The sequence below is a fragment of the Mauremys reevesii genome, linkage group 3, assembly GCF_016161935.1.
Source record: "Mauremys reevesii isolate NIE-2019 linkage group 3, ASM1616193v1, whole genome shotgun sequence".
NCBI lineage: Eukaryota > Metazoa > Chordata > Testudines > Geoemydidae > Mauremys > Mauremys reevesii.
Genome location: NC_052625.1, coordinates 86,398,977 through 86,418,686, shown reverse-complemented (window position 1 = coordinate 86,418,686; position 19,710 = coordinate 86,398,977). Strand labels below are relative to the sequence as shown.

Here is a 19,710-nt window from a genome sequence, read left to right as displayed (position 1 = left end):
TTAGTATCAATCCACTAGTAGAGTCCAGTTCACTGTAACTTGTGCAAATGTACTACTTAATGGCCCCTAAGAGTAACAGATCACTATTACAGGCTCTCGTGTATAAAAATGTAAAGAGAGAATATGCCATGTTTACCTTCATCTTTTACTCTTTCATACTTCTTACCTTTGAGTCCAGTTCTTTTCTTCCCTACTAGTCAATACATAGATCTATTGTGTTATTTTTATACATACATTATATATATATATATATACACACACACACACACACACACACACACACACTCCAGTCTCCCATTTTTCTCCTCTTTGTTGAGTTTCTCCCCTACTTCTTCCAGCCAACATCTCATATCTTTCTTCCTTTATTTTAAACTACAAAACTTCTTCTTTCACACCACAGTTTTGCTGTCTCACTCTTGAAATAATAGAATCTTCATGCTTAGGACAGAATGGCCACTGATAGTTTCGCAACAATTCTTGATGTGTCAGGAATTACGGAAAGAAAAGTATTATTAGAGCACTTCGACTATTCCCTGGCCAGGGCAGAATAGTTCCCAGAATAGACATTGTTTTCTCCAGACCAGTTTTTAAAATAAGCAATGTGGCATCCATAGCTTTTCTTAAAAAGCTACTTCACAGTTTAATAGCTTCACTGCTAGGAAAGAGTTCCAATATCCAACCCAAATAGTATATTTTCAGTTTTCAAAGTAGCATTTAAGTGGAAGTCAATTCTCACAGTATTTCCTGGGAGTGGTGAGAAATACTAGAATTTTTTGTCATGAAGATAGAAAATTGACAAGCATGAAAGTATGCAGGAAATTATAACATGCACAGAATTACCTCACTTCTAAATTCTTCATCCAAGCTGGCATCTTCCACAGCAGGCTGTTAATCAAAAGAAAAAAAAAGTCTCATGAGGATGGATTAGGAAAAGCCTCAGAAAACACAATTCTGAACCAGACTCTTCTGTTACACTGGTGTAAATCTGAATCAATTTATGTCAAGGCAGTTGTTCAGGATTTACAATGGTTAAATTTTTGTATTATTATTATTACTGGCAATAACTAAAAGACTTAACTGGATTCCAAAAAAAGTTATCTATTTTTTTTTCTTTAAAAGATACAGTAATGCTATGACAAAACTATACTGAATCTACTGTGTAGATGCACTAAATAGTGTGTATTTTACTTACCTGTTATTTAACTAAGTAATGAGTGAATATAGGTTGCATCAAGTTTGATGAACATATGGAAAAATACTATAATAGACAGGACTAAGAGTGCAATGTCTATTACACAAGATTATGGGTGAATAATCAAAAACAGACTTGTGCAATTAACGTGTCAAGACTGAATAAAAATGAAACAAGATTATTCATGAACAGACTATTCTGGAGATCTGGAAAGGTAACAAACATATAAACAAATAGGGCCACATTTTTCAGAAGAGTTCAGAACTTATTTGGTACCTATCTGGGATGGAGCTTTTGGGTGCGGAGGCCACTGTGGGGGGAAATTGTCTTTTAAAGCAGACAGGGTTTGATCATCCAAGTCCTTACTCAGAAAAATATCCCCAAGGGAAGTCACTCACTTTTTAAAAAAATATCTAATTGAAATCAATAGAGCTTTGCCTGAGTAGACTGTAAGATCAGATCCACTCAAAACACGTTCTTATTTCAACATCTTTAAAAGGTTTAGGGCCAAATCCCATTTACTTTACTCACAGAAGTAGTTCCCTTGAAAGTTAATGGGTAAAGCAAGTAGGATTCAGTCCTTAATCCTTCCTTGTTTACTCACTGTACACAATGCAGTACGTGTCCTTACCGAACCCCTACTGATACAAAATTGATTTAGTGTAAGTGCTGTATTTAAATGTTTGCACTGAGTCACGCTCAGATACTGGTAAATGCATTTTAAAAGGTTTTTTGGCATAAGGGGGAAGGTTTGCACATATCAAAGAAATAAGACGTTTGTCTTCCTCCCTGGCAGATGGCATGTTTACAAAACGTGAAAATCTTATGGGGAAGATAAATGTCAGACTAGCCCAAAAAAGTGACATTTTACCCTGCATGGATTTGAACACCACTCCAATTCCTTAAAAGTATTCCAATAATTAGTTTTCACATGGCAGACTTTAAAGTGTAGCCCAGGTAAATGTTAAATGTAATAATTGGTAAAAGAGGAAGGTTATTTGCATTCAAATAATTGTGGTGGCTGTTGTAACGTGGACACTTGTCCACTGGAGATGGAACAGCCCAGATTCACAAAAGGTATTTAGGCTCCTAGTTTCCACTGAAAAATCAATCATAAAGGCCACTCAACAGCTATCAAACTCACCTGGGCTAGAATTAAATAGTCACACTTTAATATAAAGTGTTTTTTCTAAATAATTTTTAAAGGGTTAATAATGTATATAGGTTATAAGGATATTACAGACATGAGTAGAATGTGTTATAGATGGTTATAAGCAAAAATCAGTAGAAGAAATTAGACATAAGCCATGATTATGGAGCAAGAGAGACCTTTTGGATGCTAACAATTTTAACCCTTGTTAAACTATTCATAAAACAAAACCTTAATATAAAGAATGGTAATGGGCTACAGACTTGTTGGGCTTAATTTCCACCTTTAAAAAAATGTTTGAACAAGAATACTGATCTAGAGTCCTAATTTAAATAAGGAACAAGTATACACTCTGCTTATTTTTGGTTCATCACACACACAAAAACATAGTCCCATCATCAACCCAGTGGCAGGGATTGACAACTAGTAGTGTATGATGGATGTAATGGATTTGCATTTTAGCACTTCAGTGCTATTGTACTTCACTATTGTGAAGTACTGAATAGTTTGGTTTGCTGGCAGTTCCAGAGGGGAGATGGTGGGACACCTAACATTTTTTTGGTTTGTGTTGAATCAAAATTGAAATTTTTGTCAAACTGAAAAGTCAGAAAGTGATTGTGTGTATTTTAAGAAAAGCAAATGGAAAATAAGGGCTGATTTCACAAGAATGGAGAAGGAAGAGGAGATGATCTCCTTATGCTCAATAGCCCAGTTGTTAGGACACTCATTTGGGATGGGAGAGGCCAGGTGGAAGTCTCCACTCTGGATCAAGGACTGGAACCCAGGGGTTTCACCTCCCAGGTGAGTGCCCTAATCAGTGGGCTACGGAGTCTCTCCCCATCTCTCAGCCCCAATGACTATTCAAGTATTTTATACAAATGTGGAAAGCTCCACCAGGAGAGACTGAGACACCCCCTACTTCAGAGTACCTCGTGGTGAGGGCATGTTCCTCAGAGTGGGAAGACCTGGATTCAAGTCTCTGCTCCAGAGTGAGGGTCTGAACCTAGGTCTCCCTCCTCACAAGAGAGGCCCCTGCCCAACAGGCTGCTGAGTGTAAGACGGGGCGGGGGAGGGTGGTGGAGGGAAGAGAACTATCACAACTACCTGGTTTGTGAATGTGTCTAGATACCCTTGTGAATCTTGCCCAAAAAGCTAATGTGTTTTCTTTTGATAGTGTCCTAACAAACAATTGGACATTTCCAAAAATGTCTCTTGTTTTGACTTAAACAGTTTGGTGAAACTAACACAAATTCACTAAATGTTTTGGTTGTCCAAAACCTGCATTTTTCAGCCAAAAAAAAAAGTTAGTCCAAAATTTTGCTTGGCTTTACCCTAGGTTTGTAAGTGCCCTAGCATCATGACATCTCAGTACAAAATACAAGTTTGAGTACATTTTAGAAAAAGTTGCTATGCTAGAAGAATTGCTAATGACCATCAGAGCAGGTCTTTGAGCGAAAGGCAATCACAGATCTGGTTAAAGCTGATGGGTGTGCTCATTACGCTTCTTTGGGTCTGTCTACACAGCAACTAGACACCCACACCTGGCCCATGCCAACCGACTCAGGCTCACAGGGCTGTACCCCAGGGTGTAGAACCCTGTGAGGTGGAAGGGTCCCAGAGCTCAGGCTCCTGCCCAAGCCAGGAAGTCTACTCAGCAATGAGACAGCCCTGCAGCCTGAGCCAGAGTAAGCTGGCACAAGCCAGCCGTGGGTTTCTCTTTGCTGTGTAGACATACCCCGTGAAGCTAGATGGAAGGAACAATTAAATGCTTTTTTGTGTAGCGACAGCTGAGGCTACCACTGGAGGCACAGGGTCGCCTGGCAAAGCTAACTCCATGAGGGCTGAAGGGTTTTGTTGGAACTGATTGCAAACCCAAGAGTGATTGGCTGCAGCTGTGTGAGAAAGGCAGAAAGCAAGAGAAGCAGTGGCAAGCATGGTCCTTGGAGAAAGCAGAGAGACAGGTTCTTTTGGACTCAATACTCACTGGAAAGGCAGACTTGGATTTCTGAGCAAGGCAACTGCCTGCTGTTATTTGTGTTTACTGTGTTCAGGGTAGACAGGCCTGCGTGTGCATTGTTTGTAAATAAAACAGAATTCCACCAAAGGAACACCCAACCCCTATCACCAATTTCGCCTCCTAACTGAAACAGCCCAGCAAGGCCCCAAATGTTGGCCAACTGTGTGGGTCAAAGGGGCAACAACGTTATACCCAGAGGTGCCATTTTTGATAGCACACTCGGATTTTCCTAAAACAGCAATTTTTCCTGGCTATTCTGGACTACATAAGGGATTCTCCCAGAAATCAACTGAGAGAAAGTGACCTGCCACAAGAAAGGAGATGAAGGCTATGGCTCAAGATACCATTTGATCATCCTCCCCCAACCCCAGACAAATACATTCCTAATGTAGGCTCTTTTCCACACCAAGCTATGGCTATAATACTATTTTTAATGCTTTTCCCTTATCTTTCATGTATTTCACCTCGAGTCACATCTTAAATCTTTGCAAATTCAGCATCTCAGTTTGAGAAACAGGACTTGTTTTCCTGCAATCTTGTCATTTAAGTTAGACTTCAGAAATCTGTTACTTAACTAAGACTACGGTTAGAAAAAGCCACAGTTTTAAACATAAGTCTACATTAAAAATAAAGTCTTGCTGTCATTTAGTAATGTAACTATTGGTACTGTCAGTTTTTGTGGCTTGTGTTCATTTCCAACACAATCATTTATATTGCGGTATTGTATTCAGTGCTACAGAAAACCCAGCACAAAAAGAGAGGTTGTAAGCTCTTCAGGGCAGAGACTAAGGCTATATCTACACTTAATCCACTACAGCAGTACAGCTGCAGCAGCACCACTGCAGCGCTTCAGTATAGTCTCTCACTACAGTGACAACAGGAGTTTTTCAGTCGACGTAGCACTGTCTGCCCTGGGGATTAGGTCGGCATAACTATATTGCTCAGGTGTGTGGATTTTCCCCACGCCCTTCAGCAACATAGCTGGGTTGACTCTCTTTTTAGTGTAGATCTGGCCCAAGTACAAGGCAAAAGCTAAAACTACAGGTATTGCAGACATAAAGGGCTGATGCAGTCAAGATGCTCTAATGATATAATGGTTCTTAGAGTTTTATAATTGGTTATCAATTACCTTCTCTGGTGGGTACTTACAGTATGTTTGAAAAAATGATTTTTAGAGGTGAGTAAAGACAGCGGCTATATTCTGATCTTACCTACAATGGTGCAAAATCAGGAGTGACACCATTGAAGTCAATTAAATTGCACTGATGTAAAATGAACCTAAGGCAGCTGAGAATCAAGTGCAGGGAAAAAGAAAAAAAACACCACACACAAAATCTATGCCCCTTCCTTTAAGCATTTTGTAGTGGGGAAAAAAAATAGTAGATATTGGAATACAAGGGAGACAGGTTTATTTAGCAAGACTACATCTAGCAGTAAGAGGAATGGTTTAGCTAGGAAACAAGAGAACACATTCAATCAATGTAGCTAATTACATTCGAGAAGCAAAATTATTCTGGTCAAACATTTTAGACTAAATTTCACCTATTTACATTTTTTTTTAAAAGTCAATGAAATCCAATCTATATGTAAATTCTATAGTGAAACTGTACAACAGGCAGTCTCAAGTCTTGGGAGAGACTTTTTCAAGAGATCCCCTTCATTAAAAGAGTACCCCTGTAAAGCAATCTATATTGATCAGTACTTTGTTTTGCTCAAAGTAGGTGTCTAAGCAAGCATCCAACACTCACTGGGCAAGGACTTGAAGTTTTTCATCACTTCAGAAATCAGCAGCCTTTGAGTTCAGCATGCCAAGCTTCCTGGGCATCTCTCTTTTTTTAAGAATCATTCCAAAAGAGGGATTAATATGACATTAGACTTCTCATTCCACTAATACTAAACCCATTGCTAAAGTAAATTAAGCTACTCCCTCCCCTACCCAGAAAATGCATCTTCCATCACCATCAACAAGTGGGTTTGCCTTACAACATAATACAAGTCACTAAAAAGAAAGACATCCTAAAGTTTTGCTAAACAAAGCAGTGGGCCCCACACTGAGATAGAACTCCCCAAAGCACTCATAGAAATAAATAAGCATTTTATATAAATGACCTCTTCAAACTGGTCCATTTTCAATGGACTTGGGATGCCTGTGGAAATCATTAAGGGTTGGTTTGTGGCTCACCTCTGTGTCCATGGGTTCCACCTCTATCTTTTTCCATAGCTCCAGTAAGTGGGCAATTGGCATGTTGGAGTTTTTCTTTCAAAGGTCGAGGAAGGAAGAAAACGTGTGAGTGAGTGGAAGAGGATGAGAGACACAGCCAGAACAGTGAGCGAGCGAGAGCGCTGTGCCCAGCAGACACAGAGGACTTAGCAGAATGCAGCAATCTCTGAGGTTTGCTGGAGCCCCTTGCTGGGGTCTGTAGTATGATTTCCTGTGTGATCACCACCAGTTCCTACTCCCCAGACAGACACACAGACACAGAGGAGCTGCTTATGCTGCTGCTTCACACTCAGGCTTTGAAGGGGGGGAGTGGGGGAGGGAGGGATATAATTGCTATTCTAGCTTTTGCAAAGTGACTTTGTCAGAGTAAATGCTTCTCTTGCAGCAGAGAATTGAACTACCTTCCCCCCCCCACTTTTTAAGAAAAACCTTAATTTGCTCTTTAAATGATGGGTGCAAGTTGAGTGTGAGGATGCTGCTGCGGCTGCTGCTATAGCAACCGCGGAGCAAGCAGGGGAGGGGAGGCGCGGCAGAGCCCCGCCTCCCGGTCTAGCTGCTGGCTCCGGCATTGACCGCACTTGCAGCAGCTCCCGGTGGGGCACAAATCATTCAGGCTGGAAGCCTCCCCAGGTGGTGGCCAAATGTCGCGCTGCATGATGGATTTGCAGCTGTCCTCATTCAAGGGGCGGCAGCCGCCTCGGTGAAGTAAGGAAATACCAACAAACTATCAAAACACTGACTGATTGTCAAGAGAGCTGCTGTTCCGGGAAGAGAAAGATCAACTCCCCCTTGGCCCTCCGGCATCGCCTACTCTGCAGTCGTGTTCTGGTTGAATATGCAGCCTCTTCTTGCTGTTTTTCTTTTTTACACCAGTTAAAAAACAAACAAACAATCTTAGGGCTCACTTCTGCCAGATGCTAAATGCGCTCAGCTCCCTCTCACTGCGATTCAGCGCCTGGCAGATAAGAGCAATTTAGGGAGAAAGATGGGAGCCGTTTGATTCATTCAGAGCGAAAATACAATCCCAGGTCCCAATGGGTAAGTCAGGGAGCAAACTCATGCAGATCAAAACCTAGGTAGGGACTACATAAAAACCTGAGTAAAGCCTTCGGTATTTGCCCCATACAGTATGGTAGCAATGGGTAGTATGTGTATACATGTAAGAACATCTAGCCCAGATCCTGTCTCCACCAATAACCAGTACCAGATGTCCAGATCATCACAGATAGTATTCAAAATAGGGCAATTTCTGAAAGATCCACTCCTATCTTCTGGCAATCAGAGGTTTACAGTCCCCACCCCCACCCACGTGTGGGGTTATGTGGGATTAGAATGTGAGATACTGAGCTGATTATGCTGGGAGTTGTGTGTGAAGGACTGGCCTTGGGCTTGTTCTCATTGGCCAGTTAATTGTAAATAGGATACAGGTGTGTAGGATAATTACCCTATGGGTTATAGCTGCAGCTGTGTTGATTTGATTAATCAATTAGCAATTGATTGTCTACCATATTGTATATAAGAGCATGCTGGGAGATGAATAAATGGATATGCATACACACACACGCTGTCTCTCTCTGCTTGGGCTCTGTTCCTGCTTGAGTGCGATGCAACAAATGGCAGAGAAGCTGCGGGCATTAGTGTTGGTGGCCTGAAAAGAAAGGAGGCGCACCTGAGCTCAGTGTTGAGCGGTAAGCTGCAGGGCGTCTGAAAAGGGAGCCCAGAGGAAGAGCGGCTATAAGTCGCGGAGATAAGCGGCGGCTATAAGTCGCGGAGAAGAAGGGCAGAGCAGCTACCATTAAAACCGCTGTATTAGCGGAAGATATGCATCGCGGAGCGGGGCAGGCTGCAGGAGGGAGATCAGGTCCTGGCAGTTAGTGATGTTGATTTCTAGGACATTGAGCACAGCAAGGCTGTTGAGATCTTCAAGACTGTCCGGGAGATCATCATTCCTCTACACTCCATGCTGTGAGACAAGGAGGAGTTTGGAACTTTGAAATCAAGCTGAAGGCAGGGGTGGAGAGGATTAAGGTCTCTCAGGCAGCTGCAGAACTTCAGCAGTATTGTATGCAGAATCCTGTGCTTTACTCTGAAGTCAGACAACGTCGGTGGAGAGTTCTCTTCAAGTATGAAATGAATAACAGCTGCCTTTCCTTCTTAAGAAAACACTATCTCTGTGCCACTGAGTGCATGTTAAAATATATAAGAACCTAGTTTTAATAAGAGAATAGTGTTGTCAAATGGAAAGGTTTTTGTTTTGTTTTTAAAATTTTAAGACTTGGGAGTTAACTCAGACTGCTTTGCAGCTGCCTTTAAATCAGTATGTGATGTCTTTTATAGAAATTGCCTCACAGATTTGATTTTAATGACACATTCACTACAGAATGTCCAACTTGTTTACTGTCTTTATTTGTGCTTCTTAAGATACTGCTATTTTGTGCTGGTTGCATAGCATTTAGTGTACCATGCAATTATTATTAAGAGTTATGTTTTGTGTTTTTTGTTTTGTCTTGTGATGTCTTCTGGCCAGAATTGTTGTTGTGGTGTTAATGTATTTTCTCTAGGACCTCAGTGTCAGTTTGATCGCCTGACATCTGAGGATGCTATAAGGAAGGGGGGAATCCTGTAGAGTTTGCATTATTTATTTGTTGTGTTTTGTTCTTGTTTGGTGGTGTTGGGTTATATGTTAATGATTGCATGGTTATATAGGTTGGTTTTATAAAGTTTTAATTTTGGCTTGTGAACAGATTACTTAGTGGTTGTGTATTGTGATCTTATTTGAAGGTTCTGAGGCAGATCATCAGCTGGTGTTACTTTACACCAGCTGAGGACCTGCACCTATTTGTTTTAAACACTATGTTTTTTTAGTTTTCCATCATAATATTTATTATGATAATTTAAACTTCTTGGATAAGACTAAGATAGATTGTGGTGTTATGTTGTTATAAGTTGGAAATGTTTTGTGAATGTTTTTTATCCTCTTTTCCTTTCCCTCTTCTTTATTTTGAATAGAGGGGGGAGATGTGGGATTAGAATGTGAGATACTGAGCTGATTATGCTGGGAGTTGTGTGTGAAGGACTGGCCTTGGGCTTGTTCTCATTGGCCAGTTAATTGTAAATAGGATACAGGTGTGTAGGATAATTACCCTATGGGTTATAGCTGCAGCTGTGTTGATTTGATTAATCAATTAGCAATTGATTGTCTACCATATTGTATATAAGAGCATGCTGGGAGATGAAAAATGGAGATGCATATACACACACGCTGTCTCTCTCTGCTTGGGCTCTGTTCCTGCTAGAGTGCGATGCAACAGGGTTACACCCTGACTCTCTTGGCTAATAGCCAATAATGGACCTATCCTCTATGAATTTATCTAGTTCTTTACACTCCTGGTCATCACATCTCATGGCAATGAGTTCCAGAGGTTAATTTTGTGTTATGTGAAAAAGTACTTCCTCTTGTTTGAATTAAACCTGCTACCTACCAACTTCATTGGGTGACTCCCTGGTTTTTATAGGGTGGGGAAAGGGTAAATACATACTATCTTGATACAGCTGTCTGACAAAAATGTAGTCACTGATACAATGTACTGTTGACTCTCTCTAATGGGAGTTACTCCCAACACATCGCAAGTAAATAAACTGGCAAGTATAAGCGACAATAAGAAGAGATCAGCAATGGTGCACATGTGGGAGAGCTGTCCATGAGAAATTCTCAGCCAAGAATGGGCATTTTTAAGAAGCTGCATTTATTTCCTAGGAGAATGATGTTTCTACTGATCACTCTATCCTTCCACTTCTTTTGATTGTCTCCTGAAGGTTACACCTCCCATTGGATCTGCAGACATTTGCTTGGGCATATTGGCACATTGCACCTCATAGGGTACAACATACTGCCTTTGTGTAGGCTATTTTTCCAGGGTGGTATTATCTGCTGGGAAGCTACTATCTCTGGAATCTGAGCAGAACAAATGAAGATGGCACTCCCCAAGAGGATCTATCTCAGACTTTATGCTGAGTCCTGAGCATCCTGTGACTGGAGTTTAAGTTTTAAAATATACATATTCTGTGGGGGGGAACAATCATGCATCTTCTAAACCCTGCCCAAGTCCCTTAGATAGTTTTGTTGTAGACTCTATCAGTCAGACCTCTAGGAGGACAGCATTCAGTTTTCAATGGGGCACACAATGTTTATTTCACAATAACTGAAAGAGACAGATATTCATCTGAGCCCCATGTGGGACATTGATAGCCCCATTCTTCCAAAAAGGAAGGCAATTATGGTAGTATGGATTACATCTAATGTGTGTGTGGGGGGTGAGAGGGAGGGCAGGAGGTAACTTTAATTTAGCCTACTCTGACATGAGAGGGGCTGCCCCCCCCCAGCCCCTGAACTAGTAGAGTGCAATTTTCATAATTCCAAAATTAGGTATAGCCGTACAATAAATACAAAATAAAAGAGGCAGAAAAGCAGGGTTGAGGTAAATTAGTAAAGACATGATCACAAGACCAGTCAGTGCCAGAGTGAAAGTAAAATGTACACATCCACATACTACGAGTCCAGCAGTCACACACTATGACAACAGTGATAGTGCAGCTATACAGCGGCAGAAGTTTCTGTATGTAAATATACTTCCACCACTGAGTGATGCTCTCATCATAGATATGATTGATTGTAATCAATACCTTAGGCTCAACTTGCCTGCTTTTTGTTTGATCTGATGACCTTTTCTGGTCAGTTTATTTATAGTCTCAAGTCCCCGACCCCTTGAAATCATAGTTATTAACACAGCTGTGATGTGAACCTCCCAGTTTAGATATCGCCACCACCTAGTCCAAATATTGGGCTGTCAACTTTTATATCAGCTTTTTCCCCCCCAGATCGCTGTTTAAGCAGCTGCTTAAGAACAAGTAGTAGATCTGTGAACACACATTTTAAAGGTTTGTTCACAAACAAAGAGACATCATATTTCTGTTGCAGGGCTGTGCAAATACACTATGCATTTTAATGAACAATAGTAAGATTTGAAAAAGCAGTTCTGATTCTCAATGAATTAGGTGGTTTTTTTTAAAAAAAAAAAAACATTCTTCCTTAATCTTTAAATTCGTCACTATGGTAGCTATTGTATTACTTTGGAGAGAAAAAGTCTTAGGAAACCCTAACTGCATCAAAAGGAAGATAGTTTCTAGAAGAAAGTGGTTCCAACCAGAGCCTTAGCAGGCTATTGTCAGTCAGTTGTAGAGCCACAAGCAGAGGTGTGTCCACAGATATTTCTAATAGAAGTTGGCCTTTTAAATTTTGAAGTGGAGCAAATGGAATCTTCCTGACATCTCTGCCAGAGCTGAGAGAACTCACAACAGTTGATTCTAGTTATGCCGCTTCAGCTAGGCAGATTGTCCAATCTGATCCTGAGTGCCTTGAATTTGTTCAAAAATTTATTTGCTGAAGAATTTGCACAAATAGTTCTTAATCTCCTTGGAGATATTCCAAATTCAAGATACGTTGACTGAACGTATAGGCCACGTGGTACATTATTGTTCCCTGACAACATGCAACACATACTTTTACAAAAAATGCCAACAAATCTGAAGCTTGTTTTCTGATAATTTGGTGCTCCATGCTTAAAGTCAGCTGTTGTGGCGACCTCTTCTGCCAGTGAACTAGATGGCTACAATATTCACAGAAAGCAAAAACACAAAGAGATGCAAGTTTCAGCTTACAAACTTAAATAACTGTTTAGAGTTGGGGGTGTTTGGGGCTTTATCCTTGGTCTGCAGCAGCACTGGCCCAACTCTATTGTACATGGAAGACTTGGATATGAACCAACTGGCTAAGTCTCCTGTTTGGCTCAGGAAGCCTGTCTCTGGGTACCGTCTCACGCTGGAGCTGTGTAAGTTGCAGCTTGAGGAGACAGATGCCTGCTCACTCTGACTGAGCAGCACACTAGAAATAGAAGCTTGAGGCAGCCATGTGTACAATCCCATCCCAAGCCATTGGTACATACTCAGAGTGACTAGCCCCTCCTGCTGCAGCTCTATGGTGAGGGTCACCCTAGCATGGACTAGGGAGTTAGTCACCTCTAAGCGGAAGACACGGCCTGGAGGAGTGTAACCATAAAGATGTAGCCTTCAACTCACCCATGGCCACAGAATTAGAACTGTCTAATGCAAAACTGAGCTACATTACTGATATTTTCTGGCCAGAGGCCTAGAGGCAGTAGCCAGGGAGCTACAGCCATACACCCCCTCATCAAAACCTTCTCAGTCAAGGAGCAAAGGCAGGGAGCAGCCTAGTGTTAGGCATCAGCCAGGGGCCTGAACATTGACCGGAGCAATCTCCCCCTAATGGCAGGAAGTAACAAGACGTTCTCCCAGCCCACCACAAGCAGCAGCAACCTGAAACCTAGCCACAGCCCTCCACCCAACAAAGAAAAACCAGGAGCAGAGACTAAAAGGGACACTGTAGTTGCCTGGATATCAATCCATGGCCAAGGTGAGACCAGCTGTGTGGTTTGGACCAGAAGTTACCTTTGGAAGTCCTAAGGAGGCAAGTGGAGAGATGAGTGTTGGGGGTTCTGCATCTGTGGCCATGTCAACACACACGTTGACCTCTTCCAGGATGAGAAGTTGGGCATATTTCACCACCATCACAGACAGACAAGGTGTCCATGAGCTCCTTTATGAAGCCTCTTGTTACATGTTTATAATGCACATAATACTCCAATTTGCATATTTGGTTAAAGTCATGATTAAAAACTCCTGATTTTTTTAAAATGTGACAGATGCTATGGACACATTGAATATTCAAAAACTGTTGCATCAACTTTACAAGTGTTTATATGCTAGCTGGTGATTGTATTCCTGGCTCAATGCAGGAACTGAAATCACTGGGGGGATAATTAATGCAAATCCCTAATACAGATAATAGTGCTGTGGAAGTTTCACTCCCTGGGGGAGATAGCATATGCTGGTTTGACCTGCTTCAAGAGCCCTGGCAATCGGAGAACAGTAAACAGTATAAAGAGACAACCCTGGTCCGAATGGGCTCATTCACATGCAATCCAAAAATGGACATGAAACCGCAACCAGCAGAGACAGGCCCTGCAATACTTTGAACTGGCCAGGAACCCCATGTGAAAGGTCAGTAAGTGTCTTGTAAACTAGACCTGCAAATAAGTGGTTTTCTTTGTCATGCTTTTGTTCAGAATAGCTAACGCTTTGCTCTGTGAAAGCTGGCTATTACTGGTTCACCCTATCATTGCACCTGAGAGAACAGGGCTGCAGGGCTGAACTAGTGTCTCAGGGCTTGTCTATACTTGCAACATTACAACAGCACAACTGAAGCGCTGCAGCTGCACTGCTGTAGCACTTGAGCATAGATACTCACTACAGCAATAGGAGGGGTTCTCCTATCAGTGTAGTTAATCCACCTCCCCAAGCCGCAGTAGCTAAATTGATGGAAGAATTCTTCCATCCACCTAGCACAGTCTACATCGGGGTTAGGTTGGCTTAACTACATCACTATGGGATGTGATTTTCCATACCCCAGAACCACGTAGCTGGATCAACCAACCTTTTTAGGTTTAGAGCTGTCCTCAGACCTGCTGAGAGAGTCAGTGAATTGCAGGAGCGTGAAGCCTAAGTCCTCTGTCTGGAGGGATCCTGCCTTGACAAAGGTGACAGGCTCAGCTAAAGGCCCTAACCCTGAGTGGAGTGCTCTGAGGGACACCACAAAGGGATCAGAGGTGTGGTTACCTCAGGAACTAGGACATTAGCCTCCAGCCTTAACATATATGCAGTAGAGACAAAAAAGGAGGAAAGAGACAAAGAATACTTTGACATTATCCTTCCCCCAGCATATAGCTGGCATTATTGCAGGGATTACTCTTGTGATTAGCACTATTGAATTCAATGAGGTTACTCTAGAGAATAAGGGCTGCCCAATAGGTCACTTTAAATGTAAAATGTTTGGATATTTTAATCAAAACCTGCAGACTGTATTTCAAGAATATAAGGACGGCCAGACTGGGGCTGACCAATCAGGGCCTGCGCTTCCATTTAGGCGACCTAGGTGGTCGCCTAGGGTGGCAGGATTTGGGGGGGGGGTGGCAATTCAGCGGTGGGGGGGTGGTCCTTCCGTGCTCTGGGTCTTTGGCGGCAATTCTGTAGCAGGTCCTTCATTCGCTCCAGGACCCGCCGCCGAAGTGCCCCGAAAACCAGGAGCACGGGAGGACCCCCCCGCCGCAGAATTGCTGCCAACGACCAGGAGTGCGGAAGGACCCCCGCCTAGGGTGCCAAAAACCCTGGCGCCGCTCTTGTGACCAATGGTCCATCTAGTCCAGTAGCCGGTCTTTCAACAGTGGCCAATGACAGATGCTTCAAAGGGAACGAACAGGGCAACCATCAAGTGATCCATCCCCTATCATCCAGTGCCAGCACCTTGCGGTCAGAGGCTTAGGGACACCCAGAGCATGGGGTTGCATCCCTGACCATTTCACACCAATTATTTGAAAGGAACACTTTACATCCAACTAAAAATTAAAACTTCCATTTTAAAGAAAATCCATTCCCCGCCGCCCCCCTCCACATATTAAGATCTTAGAGCCCGATTGTGCATCCTTTACTTACAAGAGTAATTCTGGTCAATTCAACAGGACTACTCATGACTAATGGTTTACAGAATTAGGCTCTTATTCATTGGTGAGAATGACTGTTTTTGTACAGCTTTGGTGATTCATAGTTCTACTACAGTCTTTACACACACAGGAAAATTTGTGGGTGTCTCAAAGTGCTAAAAATCCATATTTTACATGAATTATTTGATTAGTCTTAAGTTTGTACCCTTTGCTCATTTCAGAAAAAATGAAAGTATATTTGATGTAATTGAAAAGCAAGTTTAAAACCAAGATAAGGAAACACTGAAATGCTACAAAGAATGAAGCTGTGAAATTTGCTGCCATAAAGGAGCTAAATAGCTTAGCAGGATTTTAAAAAGACTAGAAATCCTCTAGTCTAGATCAAGAATTGAAGCACTTTATTTAACCCCCCTTCTTTCAAGATACAAGATTATTTCCTTTGCCCCTCTTCATAACACAGCATTATAGTTAGCACAATGGTTTTCATCTTGTCTTCCCATCTGAGCACTAATTAATGGCTACTACCAGCTGTAAAACACTGGTTTAGCTGGATCAGTAGCCTGCTGTGTTATATTAATGTTTATGTTTGCAGAAGATAAAACCTGCATTTATAAAATTCCTTCCACCAAAGATCCTGACATCAATGAATTAGGCCTTCCTTGCTTTAGGAGGCAGGGTGTCACAGTGTTTACTACTCGCTGTTAGAGCTCTTCCCTGCAGCTTACCTGTGGATCGGCTCTTGACTAGTCTGGTGCCCCTGCTCCTTCGGTTGCTCATCCTGTGGACTCGCTCTCTCAGCTCAGGTTACTCCCTCTTCATGGCTTATTCTTCCTGCCAGGTCCCTATAGTTTTCCCCTTCCAGGTATCAAAGTCCCTCTGGACAAAGTCTCTCAGGCAGTCTTCTGATCCACTGCCCTGAGTGTGCCTGTTCTCCTATGGCTGCTTGGTAGGGGAACCCAGGCCTGCCCACTGCTCTGGGTTCTGGCCCAGGAACACTATGTCTAGCAACCACAGTCTACCCAATCTCAGACCCAGCTGCTGTTGCCCTAGGCTCTTTCCTACCTTTGTCTTCTAACCTACCCCTGGGTTACCCCTAGACTAGAGCTTCCTATGGCTAGTTCACAGACTCTCAGACTCTTGTCACAGTCTGTATTCCCAGGCAGGGATCCTAGGCTTTACTCCTCCTTGTCTTTTACCAATTCCCTTCCATCCTCTCTAGCTTAGCCTGCCCCTGTCCAGCTGGGGCTCATCATCAATTAGACCGTAGCAGCCCGGACTCGTTTCCAGGTGCAGCCTTTCATGGAGTTAATTGGTCCCTTTTTACCTAAGCAGGCCTTGTGTGGGAGTAGACCCCTCAGCACACAGGGAAGGGTTATTTCCATTTTAAAGATAGGAAAACACAGAGACATGGAGAAATTAAGGTCACACAGCAAGTCTGTGTCACAACTGCAATCCAAAACAAGTTACTCAATGCCCAGTTCTGGGCCTTACAGACCATACTCCCACCCACCCCACTTCTTCAAGGACATGATCCTCAGCTACACTAAGGCCCCGTTGCACTAATCTGGCAGTGTAAAGAGGCCTCACATTGTAGAATGATGTATGTGGCCTTAGTATAACTAAGAATCAGGCCCTTAAATGTTTAAAGAACACTTAAATAGGATGAAATCCTAGAACAGGGGTTCTCAAACTTCGTTGCACCACAACCCCCTTCTGATAGGGACTGAAGCCTGAGCCCATCCAAGCCCCACCACCTGTGGGGGGAGGGGGAACAAAGCCAAAGCCCAAGGGCTTCAGCCCCAGGCAGGGGGCCTATAACCTTAGCCTCGCCGCCCAGGGCTGAAGCCCTCAGGTTTGGGTTTTGGCCCTGGGCCTCAGCAAGTCTAAGCCAGCCCTGGTGACCCCATTAAAATGGGGTTGTGACCCACTTTGGGGTCCTGACCCACAGTATGAGAATCACTGTCCTAGAAGCATTTAAAATCATCCATCTACTGAGAGTGAGAGTCACATCTTACAAGTCTGTTAACTTACAGAAATATGGGGGAAAACCAAAATTAGGGCCAGATTCTTTGAAGTCCCAAGTGCCCTGAACTCCCATTGGGAATATTTACTTCAGTGAGATTTCAGAGCACCTGGCACCTTGAAGGCGACATTCCAGTTCTTTCAGAATCAAATCTTTATTCTTTCAGAATGAGTTGTTTTCTTGGGAGTGCCCTTCCCCGGCTTCTTGCACTTCAAGTCTCGTGGGGCTTGTTTATCCCATTGACACTGATGTACCCAAGGAATAATTCCATTGAAATCAATGGAGTTACACTGGTGTCAGACTGATATAACTGAGAGGGGACTAAACCCCCATGAAATGTAAATGAGTTAACTTCTACTTACAGACAGCTATTGGCTGTTGGAGACGTCCATTGGCTTGCTTTGTCAGTAGATGGTTTTTCCTAATACTTTAGCAAATCAAGGATTCAGTTACTTTTAAAATCTTTACTATGAAGCTATTCTGTTGACATTAGCTATTGAAATGCAGAGATATTGAGTATAGGTATTTTGTTGCTAGGATGCATTAAGAGATTATTTTTTCAAACCTTCAAAATGAATTATTGCATACAAAAATCCCATTAATGCCATGTCTAAAACTTGCTTTGCAGAAGGAAAAAAGTGAGCAAATGTTCTAGAAGTATAATTCTTTCTTGCTTTCTAAAGAAAAGGCTGCAAGTATAAAGTCATAATGAAATCTCAGGGGACCCCAAGCAGTTCTTTTGGAAAGCAATCAACAATAATGGTAACATTAACACAGCAAAAGAATTCATACCAAATGCAAATTCTGTGGAGCCATTTACCGAGCAAGTGTGACAACAGGAAAGCGGATTTCCAAAAATAAAATAAGATGAAAAGCCAGACAATAGCCATTTTATAAGAATAAGGACACAAGGGCTGATTTTCTACTGGTCAGATCTCTGATTTAGTACAGTTGCTAAATAAAAATACCTCTAGGAAAAAAAACCAATTCAATGGCAAAAAGCCACATTAACACAGAGTTAAGGTTGCATGCATGGTACTATGTCACTCCTCTGCAGAGTACTGAATTGAGCAAGAGTCAAGCTTCTGGAAACCAGGAAATGCACAGGCGAGGTTGCATAACTCTGTACTCTTTCTGCAGTGCCCCAGTAACACACAAACCTTTGTAGTCTGCCAACTCCACAGTTGCTGAAATGTACAAGCTCATTACCTCCTTTTTCACCCCAGTCACTCTCATCCCCAGGATTCCACCTAACACTATTAAAGAACAAAAAGGGGGAAAAATATATATATAAAAAAATGTGACCAGGCCACCTTCTCTCTGCCCTCTTCAATCAATGCTTCAATAGGCACATAACATTTACTCATACTAGCCCTTGGCACTATACTCACACACTTAGCCCACTTCCCAGAAAGAGTAGCACATGTAGACAGCTTAAGAACCACTTTACAGCCTTTTACAACTTCCTTTTCCCAGTTCTCATGAATATACTCATGCTAGCTTTGCTGGAATTATCATACAAAAATAGCAATTGTAACTACTGCTTCCACCCTTTGGTGTAGGTACACTTAACACACGGACTGCACCTGGAGTGTATGCAAATAATTCTTATTGGTTAATGATAGCTTCATGGGAGCAGAGGGAAGGTGGCATGGGCAGTTGGTTCCCTCCCTCCTTCAACAGCATTAGATGGAATCCTGTGGGAGAGTGAACAGCTAGTAAAAGGAGAAGAGCTTGTACATTTCAGAAACTGTGGGGTTAGCAGAGTAAAGGTGTGTGTGTAATGAGGTGTACTGGGGCATTGCTGAAAGAGGACAGAGTTAAGGTTGCATGGGAAACCTTAACTGTGCATTTCCTGATTTTCAGAAGTTTGGGTTTTGCTCAGCTAAGTACTCTGCAAGAGGACAACATACCACTAAGCAACCTTCACTCTGTGTTTCAATGGCAAAAAACAATGTTATTTCCTAGATTTAGCAGGAAAAATATGTTTTTGGTAGGAGTTAGTAGTCATATAGGTAGTTATGTCCCACAATTAACATACTGAGCCAGCTGCTCTCCTGTTCCCCAGCCACACACACCCCACCTATGCCCTACCAGCCCTGCATTGGCCCACCTCTCCAGCCATGCCCCTGACCCCTCCCCACTTCTCCAGCCTCTGCCCTGCAAGCAGGGAATGCATCTCCCTGAAGCTTTCATTCCCTGATATACAACCATTTCTATTGCTATTACTTCCCCTCTCCTATAACCCAACTCACGTGCAGTGCGTGGAGTGAAGGACAACTATGTTACAGTGAAAGTGGCGTTCCCGATGGTGTTTCACAATGGTTGGAGCATAGCGTTTGTGCCACCACTGGTGAGAAATCACTGACAGTTTTATATAGCGTGGCAAGGCCCTCCCTTCTGCCTCACCGGGCTTAGCACTCCCTCCTTTGGCAGGGACAGGGCCTGGGGTAAATCAGCCCCCCCACTTTGGA

The 19,710-nt window shown here is 42.6% G+C and overlaps 1 protein-coding gene across 3 annotated transcripts in view; it reads right to left on the bottom strand.

The window, feature by feature from the left end:
- Window positions 1-16,390, bottom strand: part of RPS6KA2 (ribosomal protein S6 kinase A2) — a 445,421-nt gene extending 429,031 nt beyond the window's left edge. For 2 of the 3 annotated variants that reach the window (XM_039528713.1, XM_039528712.1), the window contains exons 1-2: window positions 15,939-16,390; window positions 841-885 (exon numbers count right to left, since the gene is read on the bottom strand). Coding sequence is in view for 1 of the 3 variants with exons in the window: in XM_039528709.1 (XP_039384643.1) it covers window positions 841-885; window positions 6,542-6,604 (108 nt within the window). In the remaining 2 variants the exon portion in view is untranslated. Of the gene's footprint in view, window positions 1-840; window positions 886-6,541; window positions 6,674-15,938 lie in introns of those variants that run through there. The other variant, XM_039528709.1, reaches the window with a different exon arrangement.
- Between the last annotated feature and the right edge of the window lie 3,320 nt (window positions 16,391-19,710).